Source organism: Oenanthe melanoleuca, chromosome 2 (genome assembly GCF_029582105.1).
Source record: "Oenanthe melanoleuca isolate GR-GAL-2019-014 chromosome 2, OMel1.0, whole genome shotgun sequence".
Lineage (NCBI taxonomy): Eukaryota > Metazoa > Chordata > Aves > Passeriformes > Muscicapidae > Oenanthe > Oenanthe melanoleuca.
The window spans coordinates 107,153,245-107,172,830 of NC_079335.1; the positions used below are offsets into that span (position 1 = coordinate 107,153,245).

General features: G+C 39.8%; 2 protein-coding genes across 5 annotated transcripts in view; one reads left to right on the forward strand and one right to left on the reverse strand.

The window, feature by feature from the left end:
- METTL6 (methyltransferase 6, tRNA N3-cytidine) lies at positions 1 to 9,537 on the reverse strand. Of its 4 annotated transcripts, XM_056484412.1 has the most exons (7): positions 8,871 to 9,000; positions 8,639 to 8,753; positions 7,122 to 7,502; positions 6,286 to 6,420; positions 4,980 to 5,150; positions 3,078 to 3,219; positions 1 to 450 (listed from the first exon to the last, which is right to left on the reverse strand). In XM_056484412.1, the coding sequence occupies exons 3-7, from the start codon at positions 7,398 to 7,400 to the stop codon at positions 302 to 304; spliced, it is 876 nt and encodes a 291-aa protein (XP_056340387.1). In that variant the 5' UTR covers positions 7,401 to 7,502; positions 8,639 to 8,753; positions 8,871 to 9,000; the 3' UTR covers positions 1 to 301. The 4 variants fall into 4 exon arrangements, with proteins under 4 accessions (XP_056340387.1, XP_056340388.1, XP_056340385.1 ...); XM_056484413.1 differs by lacking the exons at positions 8,639 to 8,753; positions 8,871 to 9,000 and adding an exon at positions 9,492 to 9,537; XM_056484410.1 differs by lacking the exons at positions 8,639 to 8,753; positions 8,871 to 9,000 and adding an exon at positions 9,115 to 9,206.
- Positions 9,146 to 19,586, forward strand: part of EAF1 (ELL associated factor 1) — a 19,062-nt gene continuing 8,621 nt past the window's right edge. Inside the window, exons 1-4 of the mRNA XM_056484414.1 lie at positions 9,146 to 9,331; positions 11,696 to 11,790; positions 15,083 to 15,219; positions 18,075 to 18,241. Of these exons, the coding sequence (XP_056340389.1) occupies positions 9,229 to 9,331; positions 11,696 to 11,790; positions 15,083 to 15,219; positions 18,075 to 18,241 (502 nt within the window). The 5' untranslated portion in view covers positions 9,146 to 9,228. The remainder of the gene's footprint in view (positions 9,332 to 11,695; positions 11,791 to 15,082; positions 15,220 to 18,074; positions 18,242 to 19,586) is intronic.

A 19,586-nucleotide genomic window follows, 5' to 3' on the forward strand; every position in this document is an offset into this window, starting at 1 on the left:
TATTTATTTTAAAATAGTTTTTAATAAAAATGGAAGTTTATTTATATGCTTTACCTGATCCTCCAACAATGTTGCACAGGTTTTATTTTAGAAGCAGGAATACAGATGCTCAACAGGTTGCCTGCATCACTAAACCATCTTAAAATTCAGTTAGAAATAACATTCATATTTTGCATCCTAGGATGGAAACCAACACGAAGTATTGGATACCATCATTTTTGGCTCACCAGAAAGAGAAGCACACAGCTCATGTGCTAGCTTCCATTTCAAACAAGCAATGCTGTTGCTAATCAGCAAGAACTTATGTCTCACTGAAAGGCTTTTGAAATTTGCTTTGAAGAAAAACTCTTGGAACACGCAGGTCTTCTTTCCTATTCACAGTTTCTCGCTGCACATATTCACTGACCACTTGCTCATATCCCTCAGCCTTGAAAAGCTGAGATAAGAACTCTGGAAGAGAATTCAAAATAATAAAAATAAAAGATGAAATATTATGTTTAAGCTATTTTTAAAACACCAGACAGCATTTATATAAGCATATGTTCTTATGTGTTGCAGCATGAAAATCACACAGGGCTTCAGATTTCAAGCTGTTCTATGTGGGCAGACTGCTGAATAAAAATCAACAAAGATCTCCTTTAGAAACATCAAACTAAGCAAAACAGCTTGTAAAACTGGGGCTTAAGCTAGTTATTCAGATGAATTTCCAAAAATTGCCACATCTGTTATTTAAGCCTTGTCATTCTCATTGTGACTGACACCAGGGCATTTTCCCTTTCTGCAGCTGACCTTCACTAGCTGAATACATCACTTACCAGAAATATTTCAAAGCTAATCCAGCTGTGCAGATGCACCTCTGCTCAGGGAAGAATAACATCCTATGTTACATGCAATTGCTCAACAGAAAAACTCACAAAATGGGAAAGAGGATATGCTGGTAGCAAGACTAAGTTGAACTGAAGTATTTTCCATAAACAAAAAAATTTTACTCAAAGCATATCTCCCTTAAGGAAGGTAGAAACACCTCCAAACAGGGTGAACTGTGCAGCAGGAAGGTCTGCTCATGCTATTGACTTGTCATGTTAATTAAAAATTATCATTTTTCCTTTCCTGCACCTCAATTCACTTACTCAGGCAGCAATTTCACAGTAAATTTAAACAGTTCTAAATTTGTGTTACTTGACAGAAAACAAAGACATTCCATTTTTCACTGCTCAGGGGGATTAACTGAATGAAACAGTGATCATGTGGGTACAGGAAGCACCACAAGAGATGGAGTGCTGAGGAAGATGAGACCACCCACTTTGGGCACTGCAGGTTTACATCAACCCAAGCCCACCATGGCTGTAAACACTGTGTGTGTGTGTAAAATGGGGGACCCACACCAATAAAACATAAATAAACAGCACTCAATTGTGAGCCTATTGAAATCTCATTGTGAGGAAGTTGCTCATATTTCATAACACAAAAATACAACCACACACTTCTCCACAAATTTAGTATTATTTCAAACAGTAGAAGAATGGATTTTTTTCCATGGAAGAAGTTGTGTTGTCATCTGAGGCCAGACATATTATAAATAAGTTTCATCCAAATCACCCCACGCAGCAATTACTCAGTGTACCAATGTAGTGCTAAAGAGATGAAAAATAGCAAGGGTTGCAACCTTTGAGGAAATTATGGGAGTCGTCTCCCCAGTAACAAAAGAATTCTCAAGCATTAAGCAATGTTTATATGAAAATCTGTGAAATTAATGAGATCATAATGACTGAAAATGGGAGTAGAGGTGATCTGTGAGACAATCACAGAAAAGCCCAAGGAAAAACAATTGCTGACATGAGCAGTATAAAATAAATTCTCTTTTCTCCTTCCTTCCTCTTCCTCGTCCCTACCTCAATTCTTCTCTCAAGGGAAACATGCATACTAGCAAGGAACTTCTCATTCAGAAACTATTCCAAAACACAACAAAAATGAGATTTAAAATTCCACAGCTAGGTCAGTCTCTTATTTATTCCCTTTAGCATCCATTCTCTTTGTAAGAGCTAAATGTTTAAACAGAACTAAAAATCACTCGATAAATAACAGTTCTAGAAATGCTTCAATGAAGCTGTAGCACAGCCTGCATTATCTTAGATTTCATCATTGTCCTATGAAGAATAGGGGGAGCTCAGACAAGATTAATGGTTTTTATATATCAGAAGCCATTAGATAATATGTTATGGCACAAAATATGAATAACATTTACTTGGCTCCAAATAGGTCTCTTCAGTGGCTGTATTTTGGTTCAGACTAAGAACAAAGAGCAGCACAGAAATAAATTCAGAGCTCTTATTACACAATGCTCTACAAGTGATAGGGGGGTATAATGAGTTTAACATGAGAAATTGGGAGTTAGAAGCTATAGACAAGCTATAATCCAAATTCATTTTGAGAGTCTAAGCACATTCCTTCACGTCTCTGTACTTCAAATTCTCCACCAGTAAACTGCAATAACTACCCTCCATCCTAAACCATTATGAGACCTGAACAAAACATAAATACTGTATCACATGGAAATGGTTTTTTGCATTGTCTTCACTGAAAAACAAACCCTGGAATACAGAGTGACCACAGCTAGTCAGTGCTATCCCAGCAGGATTTGTTCACAAGTTTCTCAGTGCTGCAGTCGTGGTTCTGCTTTCAGAAGTCAATAGACCTCATCCTGCTCACCAGAAATAGCCCTGCACAAATAATGATGCTAAAAGAATTGCTTACTTGCTTCATGAAGATGATGAGTTCTCTTACTGAACACAGGTCTTTTCCCCTTAGGTAACAAATATGAACGGAACTCAGCAAATTCAGAAACTGCTGTTCTTGGAGAATCATGGCACATATAAGCTTGTAAACAAGAAAATGCTCCACAAAGTTCTGGTAGTCTAAATAACTGCTTCTTCTCAAAAAGCATAGTAAATTAAATAAACCACAATTTAACAGTTCATCCACACAAAATAAAACACCCATGGGCATGTTGGCAGTTCCCTGGAGAAAGTTTAAACAGAAGATTCACAGAAAAGAAAGCACTCTACAATATATCTTACCTTCAGTAAAAAAATACGATCTTGTCCCATCTTGTCTGACATAAAAGTTTTCCCCAAGTTTGCTGCCAGATTTAAACCTGAGCATTGCATGATCATACAGGCCATAGTCTCGGAACAGGACACACTTGCCTGGTTTTAATACCTGTCACATAATACACACATGCTTTAATAAGCTAAACAGAAGTAGTCATATATAGGTATATTTATTTGTGTACACATACAGACATAGGTAACTAAGACAAGGTAGACTAACATAGTCAATACAATAGTGAGGTAGATATCTATATCTATCTATATATATCTATATCTACATCTATATATAGATGTAGATAGATATGGATAGATACAGATACAATTAATTCCCTGTGCAACAAAATGGTTGTGCAAAAACTGGATTGACTGTTAAAAATGTTTCCCCATGAATAAAAGACTACAATGAGTTTTTACATATTTGGGTGCTGATCAGCTAAATTAGCAACACTCTTCAAACAGAGGGGAAAGAAGAAAAAATAGTTTAAGAAAAATTCCCATCAGGGCATTTTTCTGTTGGCTAGTATCCTGTTTAGCATTTGATTTTGTTAAATGGTTAAAAATATAATTCAGAATATTGTGACAATTCTTTTTTCACAGGGGAAAGAAAAATGTTGCAGTATGTTGAGAAATAAATAAGAAACCATTTTAGGAAAATGCATCATGGATTTTTTTTTAAATTGCTTTTTGGTAAAGAAAGTAAGCTACAAAGAGTTTAATGGAGTTAAAAATTTATAAGTACATGGTCATTGCCCATGCTGATTTTAGTTAGATATCTAAATATCTAAATATTTATATGTGTTAAGAACCAATCCTGATTTTGGAAAACAGCTGGAGATACATAAAAAACAAACCTAGTATTCCATTTTCAAACTACTGATAATAAGCCAAATAATATCAGAAAATACAAGACCCTTAATACACACATATGCAAAAGCACAAAAATATGTTGACTGTTTTCCTCTGCATGAATATATGACATCTCAGGAAAATTCAGAACAATCCCAATTCAGGTTGTTTAAACCACCATTTGGATGGGCCTATCCTAGTCTATCAACTAACAAAGATGGCTTAGGGGGGGGCGAGTGTCTCTAGATTAACATTTACTTCTGAACATTCCACTTTTAAATCACCATAGATCACATATGTTTAATAATATCAGCAACAGACTAACTGCAGGTCACTGGATCTCTGAAACTTAATTTTGGCTCACTATCATTCACACCTTATCAACACAGACCTTTGCAATATATAAACATTATTCATAGCATACAACCCAAGTCACAGCTTTAAAATCATAGAGTGACCTGGGATAGAAGAGGCCTGAAAGATCACCTGGTTCCAAACCCCCCTCCCATGGGAAGGGACAACTTCCACAGATCAGGCTGCTCAAAGCCCCATCTATCCTGGCCTTGAACACCTCCAGGAGTAAGGCATCCACAACTTCTCTGTTGTGGATGTGCCAGCACCTCCCTAAAGAATTTCTTCCTCCTACCTGATCTAAACCCACTCTCAGTTTGAATCCATTCCCCCCTTCCTTGTCACTTCATGCTCTTTCTTGTAAAAATCTCTCTCCATCTTTCCTGTAGGCCCCTTTCAGGTACATGAAAGCCATATTTTATGTATCTTTTTGTTACACTGATGGAATCAGTTAGGCCTCAAACCAAACAATCTCATAATACAAGGAGAAAAAAAGGACATTTAAAAACATATTTTAGTCCTGCATACTCGGTGAACTAATGAAATACACCCATGGAATAAAATATGAAAAATCACCATTGCAAGAGAGTAATATTCTCAGGAAAAAAAAATGCATTTTCAAGCTAAAAAAAGGGAAAGTGCTTTAAAGGCTGTAAAATCAGCTGGTTTTACCTTGTAAATGTTCCTCAGGACCAGATGCATTTTGTCAGGATGAACGGCAGAAAGCACAAATATAAGTGTGACAACATCCACGGAATCTGCTGGTATATTGTCTAGAAGATCGTCTTTGGTAAGATCACACTGGAACACTTTACATCTTTCAGTACTATATAAGGCATTTTTCTGGGGAAAGAACAAGAGGAAGCTTTCACTAAAAAAAATAGCAGCATTTGTTGCTACAATAAAGTAAAAATCTCCTGAAATTAACCAGTAGAGAGACACAAACCACAGTGGTAAGAGAATATTAACTTCCAACAGGCGGCTACTGCAATCAGAAATTCTTTGCTGCTAACTGAAATAGTGAAACTACAACTTGTAGAATAGTCTGTTCCTATGAATTTGAGGAGGAGTGTGCATTAAGACAATTCAGAAAACATACTATTTCTGTTTTACCCCTGCTTCTACTCTTTAAAGAATACATAAATACTATTGAAAGGAATTACGTATTACAGGGTGATGAAAGCAAATCCTGGAGTTCCTGTCACAATAATCTGCAGTTTTGTTGCTGACAAAGAAACCTGGTCTTGGCAAAAAATAAATTCAGCAAAGCTGTGGAGGCAGATGCCATTAAGTCATCCAAAACCCAGGATACACACTCAGCCCAGCCTCATCCTGAGGTGCAGCATCCCAGGGAGCTGCTGTCCTTTTCTATCTGCCACAGGTATTTCTTCCCATCTTTTGCATGACAAATGCTGTCTGCATCTTGTGGTTCTGGGTCACAATGCTTTCAATTAATAAATATATAGAAATTTATCTGTGATTACAAACTTAATAAAGACTTTCAAAGCCCAATGCCCCCACCAGCCCTTGCTGCAAGGCTTGACTTTGGACTGCAACCTACTCCTAGTCAGGTTACAAATTTCTTTAACAATAATTTTCCCAGCCTTGTTTTCAAAGTTCTCCTTAAGGCTCCCTCTATTAAGGTCAAGCTTCCATGACAAACAAATTTTGCTTGTACTGCACAGTCAGCAGAGACATAGTAGTGCTCCCAAAAAGCACTATCTTCATGAATCATTCAAATAATATACCATAATGCTCTAATTTGATACTGAAAAGCCAAGTCTTAAGCAATGATTCAAGAAGCCAAATGGCTTCTTGCATAGGATCTCCAATGAAATGCACCCGTCTCAATTTTTTGGCAAAGCATATTCTACCCTTCTTACAAAAAGGAAGTCAGAGAAGTCTGTTGTTACAGTAATTTGTAATTTTAGAAGCTTCTAAAAAACACTCTGAAAGAAGTTCCAAATATCACACCAACCTTCACATAATCAACAGCTCTAGGAGAGAAATCACAGGCATATGCAAAAATATTCAGATCTTCTTCTAAGAGTGGAAACAAGCAGTTCCCAACCCCACAGCCTGCTTCCAGAACGGTCAGTTTTTGATCTGCAAACTGGGGAGGAAGTAATACAAGACAAAACATACAATTTTTATTTTCTCATCATATGAGCAGAGGCACTGTTAAACCAGCATCTTAAAAGCTATAATCAATTTTAAATACTGTTCTTCAAAAAACCCAAAGTAGACAACCACTGCATAATCTGACACTCAAACCCAGACATCCTGATTTCTGCAAAATTAGAAATAATTTTAGAACATATTAATATTTCTTCATTCATCTACCCCTTAATTAATCAACAGACTTGTGCCATTTCTGTCTTGTTTTTCATTCAGCTATAAGGAACAACAGATGCATCTGGCTATTCCTCTTAACTGTGTTCAGCAATTGGCCTGCAATTCTGGGTGCTTTTCTTTAAAGCAGTGTACTGAAGTGCACCAGCTTGCACACACAGAGACAAGCTGTCTACTTTAGAACTCGAAAATCAAATATTCCAGACTTCATTCTCAGCATCCAGGATGCTACAAACAGCATCCCCATCCACTAAGGGCCAATTATAAACTGAAACTGAACTGATGCATCTGATTCTGAGAGGTTAACTTTGATATTAAAAGAAAATACACAGGGCACTGCAAATTTTACATATGTCAGGTCTTAACCAAATAGCTTTGTTCTAAGCATTATTAACTCCCCTGGAAACAACTGATTGGAAACAATCAATCCCATCTTTTACAGCAGAACTGCACAGCTCTCACCTCACGACATGCCTTTAACTCTTGAAACTCTCTGGTTGTCCAATGCCTGTCTTTGAAGAAGTTGGTGCTGTTTCTTTTGTAAAATAGATCCCAGTTCTTCTGTGCCTCTTTCTCCAGTTTTAGTTGTTTGAATTCAGACACCAAAACCTGATCTTTAGCCAGTTTTTCTGCTTCTTCTGGGCTAAGGACTCGAGCACTATGGCCTTTTTTTGGGAAAGCACCATCTTCAGTAGATGTTACTATATTTAAGCAATTGGCTGACGCATTTTCTTGGGACATCCTATATTCTTTCACACAAACATGAACACCAAAGAGCCAAGGATGATTTTTGTTCCTTAGTGTGTGGTTCCATCACTTAACTTAGGTAAAATAAGCGAGGATCTAGAAGCAGAATTAAAAATAAGAAATAATTAGAGTATTCACTTACTACAATTTCAGTGATCTGTCCTACCTGATGGACCTACATGTCACCAGATTTCTCTTAATTTCAGAAAACCTTCATCTAAACTGTAAGAACTGCAAACATCACACTGATGTCAAAGTTAAAGAAGATACTTCAGAGTCTCCTGGTCTTCCCTCTGCATCCTAGAAAGCTACCCAAAAAGAAAAAGATGGTGCAGCTCTAACTCTTCACCAAAAGAGACTTGAGAGGGAAAGCAAGGGCTTTGTTTCTCATTAACCTCCGTTAGAACACTTCAGAAAAAAAGGTAACTGAAGAACGGATGACATTTAAAAGTCACATTAAAATTAATGAACAAAGTGTATTCATGTTAGCATTTCTCCTTCCTGCTCCCAGCTCTGTGAGAAACCACTGCTGAAAACATCAGCATTTATAGCACCATGTCACCTAAAGAAGAGAACAAAACCAGTGATGTGCCCAGAATGTCCAGAGCCAGCCTGTGCCAGCACTCCTCCCACTGCCTCCTCCTGAGGATTCACATGGGTTTTAACAATCACAGGCGGTTTTATTTCCAGAAGTTTTTAAAAAAGTGCTTTGCATAGGCTGGGAAAGGACTCAAATTTATTTTCTCTGATGTTAAACTGGTTCTGACACCTGCCTTGTCATAAACACGCAGATATCGGATGATGGAATATGCAAATTAAATCCTGCATGGGCCAGTAATTCCCAGGGAAGGCCAGGCAGCAAACACCCAGCACTCATGTACATCAGTGCCCAGAGCCAGGCATTGGTGTCAATTTACCAAAAAGGAAATGAGAAAACACAATACATACCCTAAAACAAACAAACGAAAAAGAGTAGAACTTCAATCATGTATGTATTTTATCTTATGATAAAATACATCCTATGATACATACGTATATGTTATATATGCTACATATGATGCTATCATCATATACACGTCATGATGCAAACACAAATGAAAAAAAGAACTGTCAGAATTGTCCAGTGTCACAGACACACCCGCTTGTCCTCCCAAAACAGCAGAAGAGGCTCCTTTGAAAGGATGTCTCTTGACGAAGAGCATATCCTCAAAACAAACAAACAAAAACTTAACCAGCAAAATTTCTGCCGTATTTCTACACACGCCTCTGTTCTGGGCACGCTCCATTGTTTCACCACAGAACGAGCGAGGGAAACAAACAGACGCACGCCAGTCCTCAGTGACGCTCCTGCCGCGGGGGAAGGAAGACAGAGCGACGACAAACTCAGCTACAACAGCCCATGCTTAGGCTAAAGAGCCTTTTACAGGTGTTTAATCCAGAGCTAAGCCCACAAACATGTAACACCTCTGGGTGATCCCGCGATCCCCTCACTCGGAACCGGCTACCCTGTGGCAGCTCCCGCCGCAGCGCGGCCGGCGCTCAACACCGCGGCAGGGAAGCAAAGGAAGGGAAAGGAAAGGAAAGCAAAGCCCCTCCTGCCCTGCCCTGCCCCGCCGAGGGCGGGGAGCGCCGGGCTCCCACCTCCCCGGGGACCCTCCCCGGGGCCGCAGCCCCAGCCCGGCCCGGGCCCCCGCCTCGCCCGCCGTACCGCCGCCAGCCCCGGAGAGGCTTCCCGGAAGGGAAAGTCAAGAATTTCCGGGAGGACGCCGGGCGGCAGCGCACGGAGCAGAGCGAAGGGACCGGCCGGGCCGGGAGCGGGGCCATGAACGGCTCGGCGAACTCGCTGCTGGACAAGGAGGAGCACCCGCTGCAGCTGGGCGAGAGCTTCGAGCGGCGGCCCAAGGCCTCCTTCCACACCATCCGCTGTGAGCGCCTCCCCCGCGGCCGCCCCTTCCTCCCCGCTCGGTCCCGTCCCGTCCCGTCCCGACCCCCGGCTGCGCTGCGCCTTCTGCCGCGCCCGCCCCGCTGCTCTCCTCGCTCCGCCGTCGCTCGGGGGGCTTCGTCCGCGCTCAGCGCCCTTCTTACCCGCCTCTCTCCTGACCCCTCATCGCCCGTCTCCCTCCTTCCCCCCGATCCCCTTCCGCGCCCTGCTCCCCCCCTTTCCCTGCTGCCAACGCCCGTCTCCCCCTTTTCCTCGGCGCCCGTCTCTCCACGAGTGTTTTCCCCACAGAGGGCTCCAGCCCGGGGAGAAGGGGTAAGGTGGACGCTGGCAGGGAGGAGGTTTGAGCCAGGCAGGCCAAGGCGAAGGAGCAGCTTCAGAAAGTTTGTTGTTAGTCGCTTGGAAGCATAAGGAGCTTCCCCCGTAAGGAAGGGGTGGCTTTGCCATTTTGTTTCGTTGCCTCTGTGGCAGCTATGAGCACGACAGGTCCCACCGCAGGCCTGGCCTGCAGCGGCCGGAGTTTGGTTTTGGGCTGGGTGCTTTCCTGATGAAGCCATGTGTATCCCTGCAGACCTGTCCCTGGCTGTCCCCACTCCAGCCAGCTGTAATAAATCTATCCCGGGAAAGCAAGCAGAAGGGACACGTACAGTAATGCCTAATAAATGCAAGATGAATCCCGAGGTAGATTGTTTTGGAGAGGAACTCACTGTATTCCCGTACTTGAATTCTGTGGGCAAGAAATATGAGCAAAATGAGTCCAGGTTTTTTTTACTAAAATGACTAGTAAACCATCAAGAAAGAATGTAAAGAATACTAAACTTACAAATCAGTAGCTTTCTACAAAAGTGGGAAATTTATGCAGACAACAGTAGGATATTTTGGTTTATGATACACAGATATAGGCCTGGTCTCATTGCTCATATTCATACACCACAAATAGTAGTTTCAGTGATACTGCTCACCCAGGTGCTGATCCTGTGTGAATTGAACCCAAGCCATATCCAGGTGGAAAAATACTGGATTTCTAGAGTGGAAAGTGCTTCAATAACCTATTTCCTAAGGGATTGCAAAGCCAAAGCTCTTCAGAGGACAACTGGAAGAATGCAGTTTTATTTCAGAAGATCTTTCTGAATACTCTATTTTCCATCTGTGACTTTCAAATGAGATTTCTTCATTGCCTTGTTGGTTTCCCCCCCCCCCTCCCCCCGTCTGTTCTTCTGGAATGCTTTATCTGGGATCCAAACATTATATTATTTCCATAATCCTCTTCACACAAACTACAATGAGAGGATTTTGTAGGCTACATTTGTTTCAACCTTCTTAAAATACTTCATTCCTTTGCATAATGTTTTTGAAATACTGAGAAACTGGATTATGCTTGGAAAACACATCTTAAAAACATTTGATTTTTGGGAAAAGAGTTGTGGGTATATTTGGAGCAAAGTATGTGCTCTTGATCTACATGAGGATTAGCCAGGCATGTGCTAACAAAATGAAAACAATTAGTTGAGTGTTTGTTTTGAGTAACTATATTGCTATACCTGAGAAAGAAGTCTGATAGTGATATTCCTTTTAAGTTAGTGACCATGCTGTTGAAGCTCTTGATCCCATTTCGGCAAAGACACTAGCTCTTGTACAGCTGGTTTGTTTTATTTAGCAAGCTTGCACATAAAGTAGGTGGGAAACAATAGCTAGAAACAGATTGCTCAGATGAAATTGAGGGCTATGATTTGATCTGGCAGTTAAGGCATGAGGATTAAGTCAAGTGTGTCTGATTCTGCTTGTTGTGCTGTCAAGGTAAAACTCAATAAAGCATTAACATCCTCCTAATGAGAATTTATTACAAGTCAGGTTTTGGGGTTTTTTTCCTGCAAATGTGTTTTTCATAGTGAAATTGTATTTTAAATTTGTTCTCAGGTATTAGTTTCATAACTAATGCAGTAATTAAAAGCCTTGATCGTGAATATAATTGCACCTCTTTAGATGCAGAGATGCTAGAATTGAATGCAGGCTTTTAAAAACAAACACAAAGCAAACTAGCCTATATCTGTGTGATTTTATTTCACTTTTGTCTAAATCCTCTCTCAAGATATTAGAGGTTCTGATGGGTTTATTTCTGGGTTTTTATGGCTTACCAGCCCAACAGAATAATGAGGGGGAAATACTTTTAACTTAAAATGTTCTCAAATGAATACATTAAACAGATGTGCCTTGGTTGGGAGACAAAGCATTCTGTACAACAGAGTTACTTCACCCTGGTAATCACAGTAGATGTATGGTGGCTGTGCAGGGCACATTGATACTTCTGGAGACTCTCAACAAATGTAATGACAATTGTTTTCTTCTTTAGATGATTTTAAGCCAGCATCGATTGATACGTCTTGTGAGGGGGACCTCCAAGTGGGTAAAGGAGATGATGTTACCATCACTTTGCCACATATTCCAGTAAGTCTGTCATATATGTGCCCCTGTTTACTCTCCAACAAATTTGCAGTGTTGTTACAGTCTAATAGAAATGCTATTTTCACTTTCTTTATTAACACTGTGGGTTCAATATTTAAGCAGCCAGACTTGTAGTTTGTTACCTTAGGAAAGGACTGTACAGCTGCATCTTTGTAAAGGGCTGCATTTGTAAGGTTGCCAAATTATTTACTTTTGATTCCTTCCTTCCTACTCTTCCTTGAAAGTCAAGGAGACTTTTGCTATTAGCTGAAGTTGTACACCTGGTTCCCATCCATTTTTAGTGCTATGGCTTACTGAAGAAAGGCAGTGTAACTTGGTCTTCAGGTTGGATGTTCAGAACCCACAGGCAGACCTGTAAGCACGTTCCTGCCCTTACTCAGACATGTACAGATAGGGCATAGAGGGTTCACTGCCTTTGGCTTTATCAGTGGAAGCAAGGGGACAGTCCTGGTGAGTGGCCATGAAGAGTTCCCATCTACTTCCTTCCCTAATGATGTCATAAAGATCTACTGTGTGAGGATGATGGTCAAACAGCAGTGAAACAAGTGATCAATCTGTTTATAGGTGCAGCTGTTTGTAATTGAAGATTCAGTGGTTTCCTTACCAGAACAAAAGAAAGTGCTCATGTGCTGAAACTGGATTTGTTTATTAGCTGGAGTTAATGCTATGTGTCAAGCCAATAAACTCGAATTCACAGACATCAATGGGTCTGGTAGCTGCAGGGGGGCACCAGTCAGTTTGGAAGCCCTGTGTCAGATCCTTTTGGTATTGTTCATGCCAGCACACCCGTGGTTTTAATTGGTAGGTGATGGTACTGTGAGAATTCTCACTGAATAAACCTGTAGCCTGCTTCACCCTGCTCCTGTTCTTTATATGGCTTTGGTCACACACTGGTTTTTTTTGTATAGAAATGATGAGCATGGTAATGCTATTGGAGAGGAGGTGACAACACAACTAACAGCAGCATTCATCATGAATTTGTTGGAAAAGTGTTGCTCATTCATTTTTTGTGTCAAGCAGCATCACTTGTAATGTTCCTTTCCAAATATCTGTACTGAGGAGCTTAATTTGATTCTCTTCCCCTCAGTATGAACAACCTTGAGCTTATGGTGTGCCTCAAAGGCTGAGGCAGCCAAGCCACTCTGTGTATGTTGTTCCAAAGCAGTACTGCCTTTGTTCTGGACAGAGAGCTGGAAAACGCTTGGCATACTGGAAAAAAATTAGAGGTTTTGACCTCATTCCAACCTGACAAGTTTCACTGAATTTCTTGGATGCTGCTTTGCTTCCCAGTTGTCCAGCAGTTGGATAGGATTTAAATTCTGATTTGAGGTTTTCTTTTCAAAATTGCCTAATCCCTGAGAATATCTCTGATAATTTTTTTGGTGGAAATATTTTGGTGTCTCTTGCAGCTTGGATAAATTGAAGTACTATTTGTACATTTAGTGACTTTAATAATTGAAAAACAGTCTGGATTGGGAAGGGAAATTTTCTGTTTGTTAGAGTACTACAGAAGAAGATCATAGAATATCATGAGTTGGAAGAGTGCCCACAAGGATCATCCAAGTCCAGCTCCTAACCCTGCATAGAACAATCCCAGGAATTACACCATGTGCCTAAGAGCATTGTCCAAGCTCTTCTTGAACTCTTGTCAGTCAAAAAACCCTCATAGGTGAAAACAATTCTGTCCTGTAATCAGTAAAATCTGTAAGTCACTGTTATTTAGGCACTAACATAAACCCTAAATGTTTAGTTTTAAGTAGAAGGGTGGTACTTCATTTGCTTAAGCATTTACATTTCTATTTATTGTTTAGCCAAAATCACAGTATTTGCTGTGTTAGAAGGATTCTGGGTAGCAGAATGGTAGCCAACAAACTTTGATCAATTTTCAGTGCATTTGTGCATTGTACGTTTCCTGGCTTAGTTGTCAGCAGCAAGCAGGGTTTGACTTTCAACTTTCTTTTTACTCTCTTAAATGTTGCTTTCCTCTCTTAAATGTAGGAATAAAATGTAACATGCCTTTGAAGACCAGACTTTCTTGAGACATCCTTTCTGAATCGTATTTCTGAATCTCTCTTACTGTGTCTTTGTTAGGAGCTCAGATTTTTCACACTTGCTGTTCAGAACCCATTTTAAATTCAAATATATTCTGTCTATTAGCAACATGGAGAATAGGAATTGCTTTCAGAGTAGTTAAAATGTGATTGTTCATTTTTGCTACTCAGAATAAAATATAGGAGAGTGCAGGGTTTTTTCATTTGCTCCCTGATTTCAGTTGCTTTTCTACAGTATGTGCAAAGGTGCATATGAATAAACATTTATTTAAAAAATATATATTTTATACAATATCTATACATTACAGAGAAGCCTGAGAATGTTTCATAGCTGAGAACATAAGCCCTTGAGTAACAAGGTGTATATCCATGCTGTTACATGCCGATAGACCATGGATTCAGCTGGTTGTAACCTCAAAACCAGGTGTATGAATCAGCCTGTGCATGGATGCACTACAGCTGAGCATAATTTCAGCATTACCAGTTAGCCAGTGTGCACCACCACATGAGTTTGTTGCCTGTATTGCTTCTTATTCTAAGCCTTTATTCTTTTAAGGCTCTATGCAGCATTGTGTGAACTTGGGGACTTTCTGGATGGCATCAAAATACCCCCTTTGCCTTGAAGAAGACATTTCAGTATAATTGCATAGGCATATGCATGCTAATCTGACTATGAAGAAGGCAGCTGTTCTTACATAGTTTATAAGTGACAGTTGCTTGTAATCCACTGTGGAAATATTGCCACATATATTTATGTAAAATATATGATGCAGTTTAAATTATTTTTCAATTGACCACATATTTCCTTGGGCAATAGTTCTGCTACATAAATAATTAGAACTTTATTTCTTATCCAAACCCATGATTTCCAGGGCAGAAACATCAAGAAGATTTCTGATACTTGTCAGGGACAACTATGCAAATTTAGTTACGCTGCCATTTTGGGAATGAGAGCTGTAAATAAAGGCAGCCATGGAGAAGATGTTATGTCACTGCAGAGACACTTAAAATGATGAAAGGCATAATATTGCTATGTGGAAATGTCTGATCTACTGCACATTTTGTCTGTATTTTTCTCTTCATGAATGAGTGTTTTCTCTAGGAACTAAACATTAAGTGTTTAGCCTCTTTTTCAGAACAGTACATATATTCTTTCTCTCAGTATTCATAAATTTTTGGACAGGGTAATATAACCAAACAAATGTGCTCTCTCTTTGTACCAGGGTTCAACTCCACCAATGACTGTCTTTAAAGGAAATAAAAGGCCATATCAGAAGGACTGTGTGCTTATTATCAATCATGACACTGGGGAGTATGTGCTGGAAAAACTTAGTAGCAGCATTCAAGTCAAGAAAACGAGGTAAAGCTGGGGACAGAGTTCTTGATGAGATTAATTATTGCTGAAGTTTCTTATTAAGACTGGATTTTGAAACAGAGCTCTCTTATTTTGTAGTGACATTTAATTACTAAGCCTTAGCTTTACACGGCCAGTTATCATGCCTAAGAATGCAAATAGGAGTGTGAATCCAAGAATAAAGAATTTACAAATTCTCCACTGCTGAAATGGTGTAATTATAGTTTGCAGTAAAACACCTGTGATGATTTGAGGCTTTTGAAGCTGGCTGAAGGGTGGGATGGGTTTCAGGGATCTCTAGTTAGCCAAAAAAACCCATGAAAATATTAGACTGCCAAAAAGATAGTTAGACTTTCTGGGTTTGTTCCCTACAGCTTCCTGTGGGAGTCATGATGTTTCAATAACATGATCTTAGGGAACAAGAAAAACTGACTCCCATATTGGATAAGCAATATATTAAGTGGAACACAAGTACAAAGCCTCTAGCTAGTGAAGGCAGGCAGAGCTGTAGAAATAATGGTTATGGTGTTTTACCTCGAAGAGCTGATGAAGCCAGAAATCCTTTCTGACCCGATACTCATACTTTGCTGCACAAATGCTACAAAGTATGCAGCTGAAATGTTTTTAGCGGTCCTACTACTCTGCAAGTACCTGAAGTGTCTGGATCTTTCAGCATCACTGAATAACAGAAAGAGAAAGCAGTCATTTGAATGTCTTGTGAAGAAGAAACACTTAAATAAGTTTAGAAGTTTTACATTAAAAAACACTTTATTGCAGTATAGAACCCTTAGCTGCTAAAACTACTAGAAATGTGGGTTGCAGCTCATCAGTAGTTGGCTGGATGTTTGCCAAGAGCACCTTGAGTTCAAGGTAGATGGACTGTAACACTCCTCTGAGTCAGTGATGTGAAAACTCATCCATGCAGCTTTCATCTTGTCCAGTAGATATAGGCACATCAGAGATGAGATTTGAATTTCCAATTTCAGTTCTGCTGGGCTTTGTCCAGGTGAAGCTTAAGTCAGAAGGGAGCAAGTAGGTGCAGGAGAGCCTGAGTTCAGTGAGATGTTTGGTTGCACTGAGTTCTGAGTCTGGTGTGGGGAAAAATACTTCAGTTTTTCTCAGGCAGAGGGAGAGTAGTAAAAACTTTGGGGAATCCCTGTTTTGATGAATAGTGCTTTGCAAAGTAATTGATTTTCTAGATCAGAAGTGCCTTTTATTTTCCATGGGTACTCTGATCTTTAACGACCTGTTGATACTCTGTGGGAACAGGGCTTTTAGTGTTAACACCTTGATGACATTCACAGGGGAGTGAGTGAACTTACTCCACATAAAACCATCTGTAGTTCCAAGTGTGGACACCATTGAAGCCTCAGGCTGAAATTTGCAATGCTTGGAACTTTTTTCTCGTTCTCATGCTAGGGAAGCCTTTCCCAGCCTGAGACAGTTTTCTCAGTTCCAGCCTGAGCCTTTCCCAGGATGATAACAATTGGGGAAAATGGAAAGGAATTAATAACAAGATTAGCACCTGGGGTTCACTGAAAAACAGTTCTCACGGTCTGTGAGAAAGTTTTGTTTTCTTCTGTTGTCCAATGGACTGCTGTCCTGTTTGCAGTTTGTGAACCACACTATAAATGTGGTTGGGTTGTTCAATAAATGGCTTCTTTAGCCATCTAGCTGGAGGAGTCTTTGTCGTTATTATACGTGACTCCCAGCGTGATAGTGACATACAAGAGCATAATTAATACTGGAAATCTTTGGCTTTTACCTTCCACTTGATAGAGTGAGTATCTTCCCAGCTCCTCACTTCTGCTGCAGATAGACTGTAAGCTGCATTAGTGTAGTATCCAACAGCTGCATGTCACTGAATCTAGAGTTCACTGAGGCACAGAGATATCCCAGTAAATGCTCCATGTACCAGCTGTGGTACCACAGGTGGTTTAGGTGAATTGCCAGGAAGTTCAACATGGTCTAGTTTAAAAAGTGTAACACTGCTGAGCTGGGACCCTCCTAGAAGAGAAATGAAGCTCTAATATCCACAAGCTGCTTCTGTGGTGCACTGCATAAAGCCATAACCCCGAAGGCTTTGGTGTTATGCAATAAATACACCACACCCTTTAACCTTATTATGGTGTACTGTAAAGGAACCTGTTTTGGGGTTTGTGCTTGGTTTTTTGGGTTTCTTTTACTGACAAGGATATTGACTGCTCTGCAATCTCAGTCACATCAGTAGTTCAGTAAAAGGCAGAAATACTTGGTTTGAATTGAACAGGTTGGAATAGTGTTATTCTGGAGACTATTTTCCACTAAGGAAACAGCTTAAACTGTTTTGAAGGGATAACAGCAAATGAATAGAAACCTGGAATTAAATGCTTGTATGCTGTATTTAGCAGTAAGAATGATTACTCTAGTCAAGTTGACCTCTAAGAGAGTGCAGTTTGAGATAATTTAGTTGCAAGTGAGAAAATTGTTTCTTTTGCTGAGATTGTTTTAAGCGGGATTTTGTTGAGAATGGATTTGTAGTTACTTTAAATTACTATGATTGATTATTCTTTTTTTAAAAATACAAATACTAATTGCTAAATTAAAGCCTTCGTCGTTGTTCAAGTAGAGAATTTGGCATCACTGAACCACATCTGGATTTGAAAATGCATTTTGTAAGGGTGTTGCAGTGTAATTGTATATGTTTCTTTGTTATTGAAGTAAGTGTTGCATACAGAAAGCTGCAATTCGCTCTTCATCTTTGTAAAACAAAGCAGAGATCTGTACAAAAGGAAGTCACAAATAATGCATTAGCACAAGGATATTGAAAAAGCTGGACATAGTTGCACAGTACCACTGAATGTGTCTGGTTGTTTCTTCAGAGCAGAGGGCAGCAGTAAGATCCAGGCCCGAATAGAGCAGCAGTCTGCCAGAGCATCTCAGCCTCCTTCACAATTCAGAGCCCCAACCAAGCCAGCAGTTGGACCTAAAACTTCTCCTTTGAAAGATAATCCTTCACCAGAGCCTCAGCTGGATGATATTAAGAGAGGTAAAGAAGGGTTTGTAGTTTGCTAAGTTTTGGTTGATTTTTCTCTTTCTTCTTTATAATGAAAACTATGGCTGTGCAATTTCTAAAAATATTCAGGGATTAAAAGATGGTACTTGACAGCTGTGTTGTCTTCTTTATATCTTGTTTCTTTATTCATCTCAGTAAAATGATTATTTATTCTCTTCTACTGGAATAGATACTTACACTGTTGTCTTCTCCGGCACAAGAGAACTTCCTCTTTCTGGATAATTTTCTCTCTTCCAAACTATTTCTCTGCTGTGAAAAGAAGGAAAAAAAAAATTAATGTGAATTCAGAAACCTGTAGCTCACTGCTGAACCAAATTGCATGTGTGTCTTAGGCCACCACAACAGCAATAACAAAGCCTAATGGTCCATGGTCTCATTATGCAGTCAGGTCACTTGGAGAAAGTTACCCTGCACTGAGTAAGGTTGCTGAGATGGAAAGGCTAGCCAGCTGTCTTCCGAGCACTAGACAAGCTTGCACCATGCCAAGCAGTGCTAGTAGGGAGGAATGAGAGAGTGAACAAACCTGCAGCTTACCCTTTTCCACAGCCACTCATTTACACCTTTGACACACCTGCCTTATGGCTGCTAAACTTCTATTTAAAAAGTACCTTAAAGGAATGATTGGCTCAACTCACTCTTCTGCTCAAGCAGCTTTGTCTTAGTGTTCTGCTGTAGGTAGGATGCACTTTCTTTGCCCATGCCCTTCTTTTCCTACTGGTGTGATAACCTGTTTTTGCTCTGGATAATGCCATCAGGATAAGGAAGACTTTAATTTTTTCTTTGGTTGTTCTCTGGCACCAGCACCAGACACAATTATTTTATTTTAAGCTTGTTCTTTCTGTCTGGGCTTTTTTTTTTCTGGGTTTCTTTCTCTTTTTTTCTCTGTCCCATATAACTATTTTTGTCTGCAGACTTAGCCTATATTAATTGCCCTGATGAAATTAATTACTCAGCAGGGTATTTTTTCAGTTCATGGTAATCACTAGGTGACATTTTTTCTGCTAAGCTGTGTGTTTGCATAGGTGCTGACTGGTCTTACTTTTCTGCAGCAGTAGTGTTTTCAATACTTGGATGCTGGTCAGCAGCTAGAATCAATGTCTGAGAGATTCTGTTCACTACAGTTCCCTTAGCTGCTGTTTAGCTGTTGTTTTTATTTTCTGTGTAATAGGTAAGGAAAAAGATAATAGGTGATATATCAATTTTTTAATCAAATCAGTTGTGGATTTTAAATGTCTTTTTTCTGTAGAGTGCAATAAGTTACCTAAACGTTGGAGCACATTTTGTGTACATACAGCAATTTTTAAAGGTTGTATTACAG

What these genes read in the sequence shown, in the direction of transcription:
- METTL6 (XM_056484413.1), bottom strand. Translation starts at nt 7,400, where the DNA reads ATGTCCCAAGAAAATGCGTCAGCCAATTGCTTAAATATAGTAACATCT. An exon ending in AGTTAAAGGCATGTCGTGAG is followed by an intron (nt 6,421 to 7,121) that starts GTGAGAGCTGTG and finishes CTTCCTCCCCAG; the next exon opens with TTTGCAGATCAAAAACTGAC. An exon ending in GAGCTGTTGATTATGTGAAG is followed by an intron (nt 5,151 to 6,285) that starts GTTGGTGTGATA and finishes TTCTTTCCCCAG; the next exon opens with AAAAATGCCTTATATAGTAC.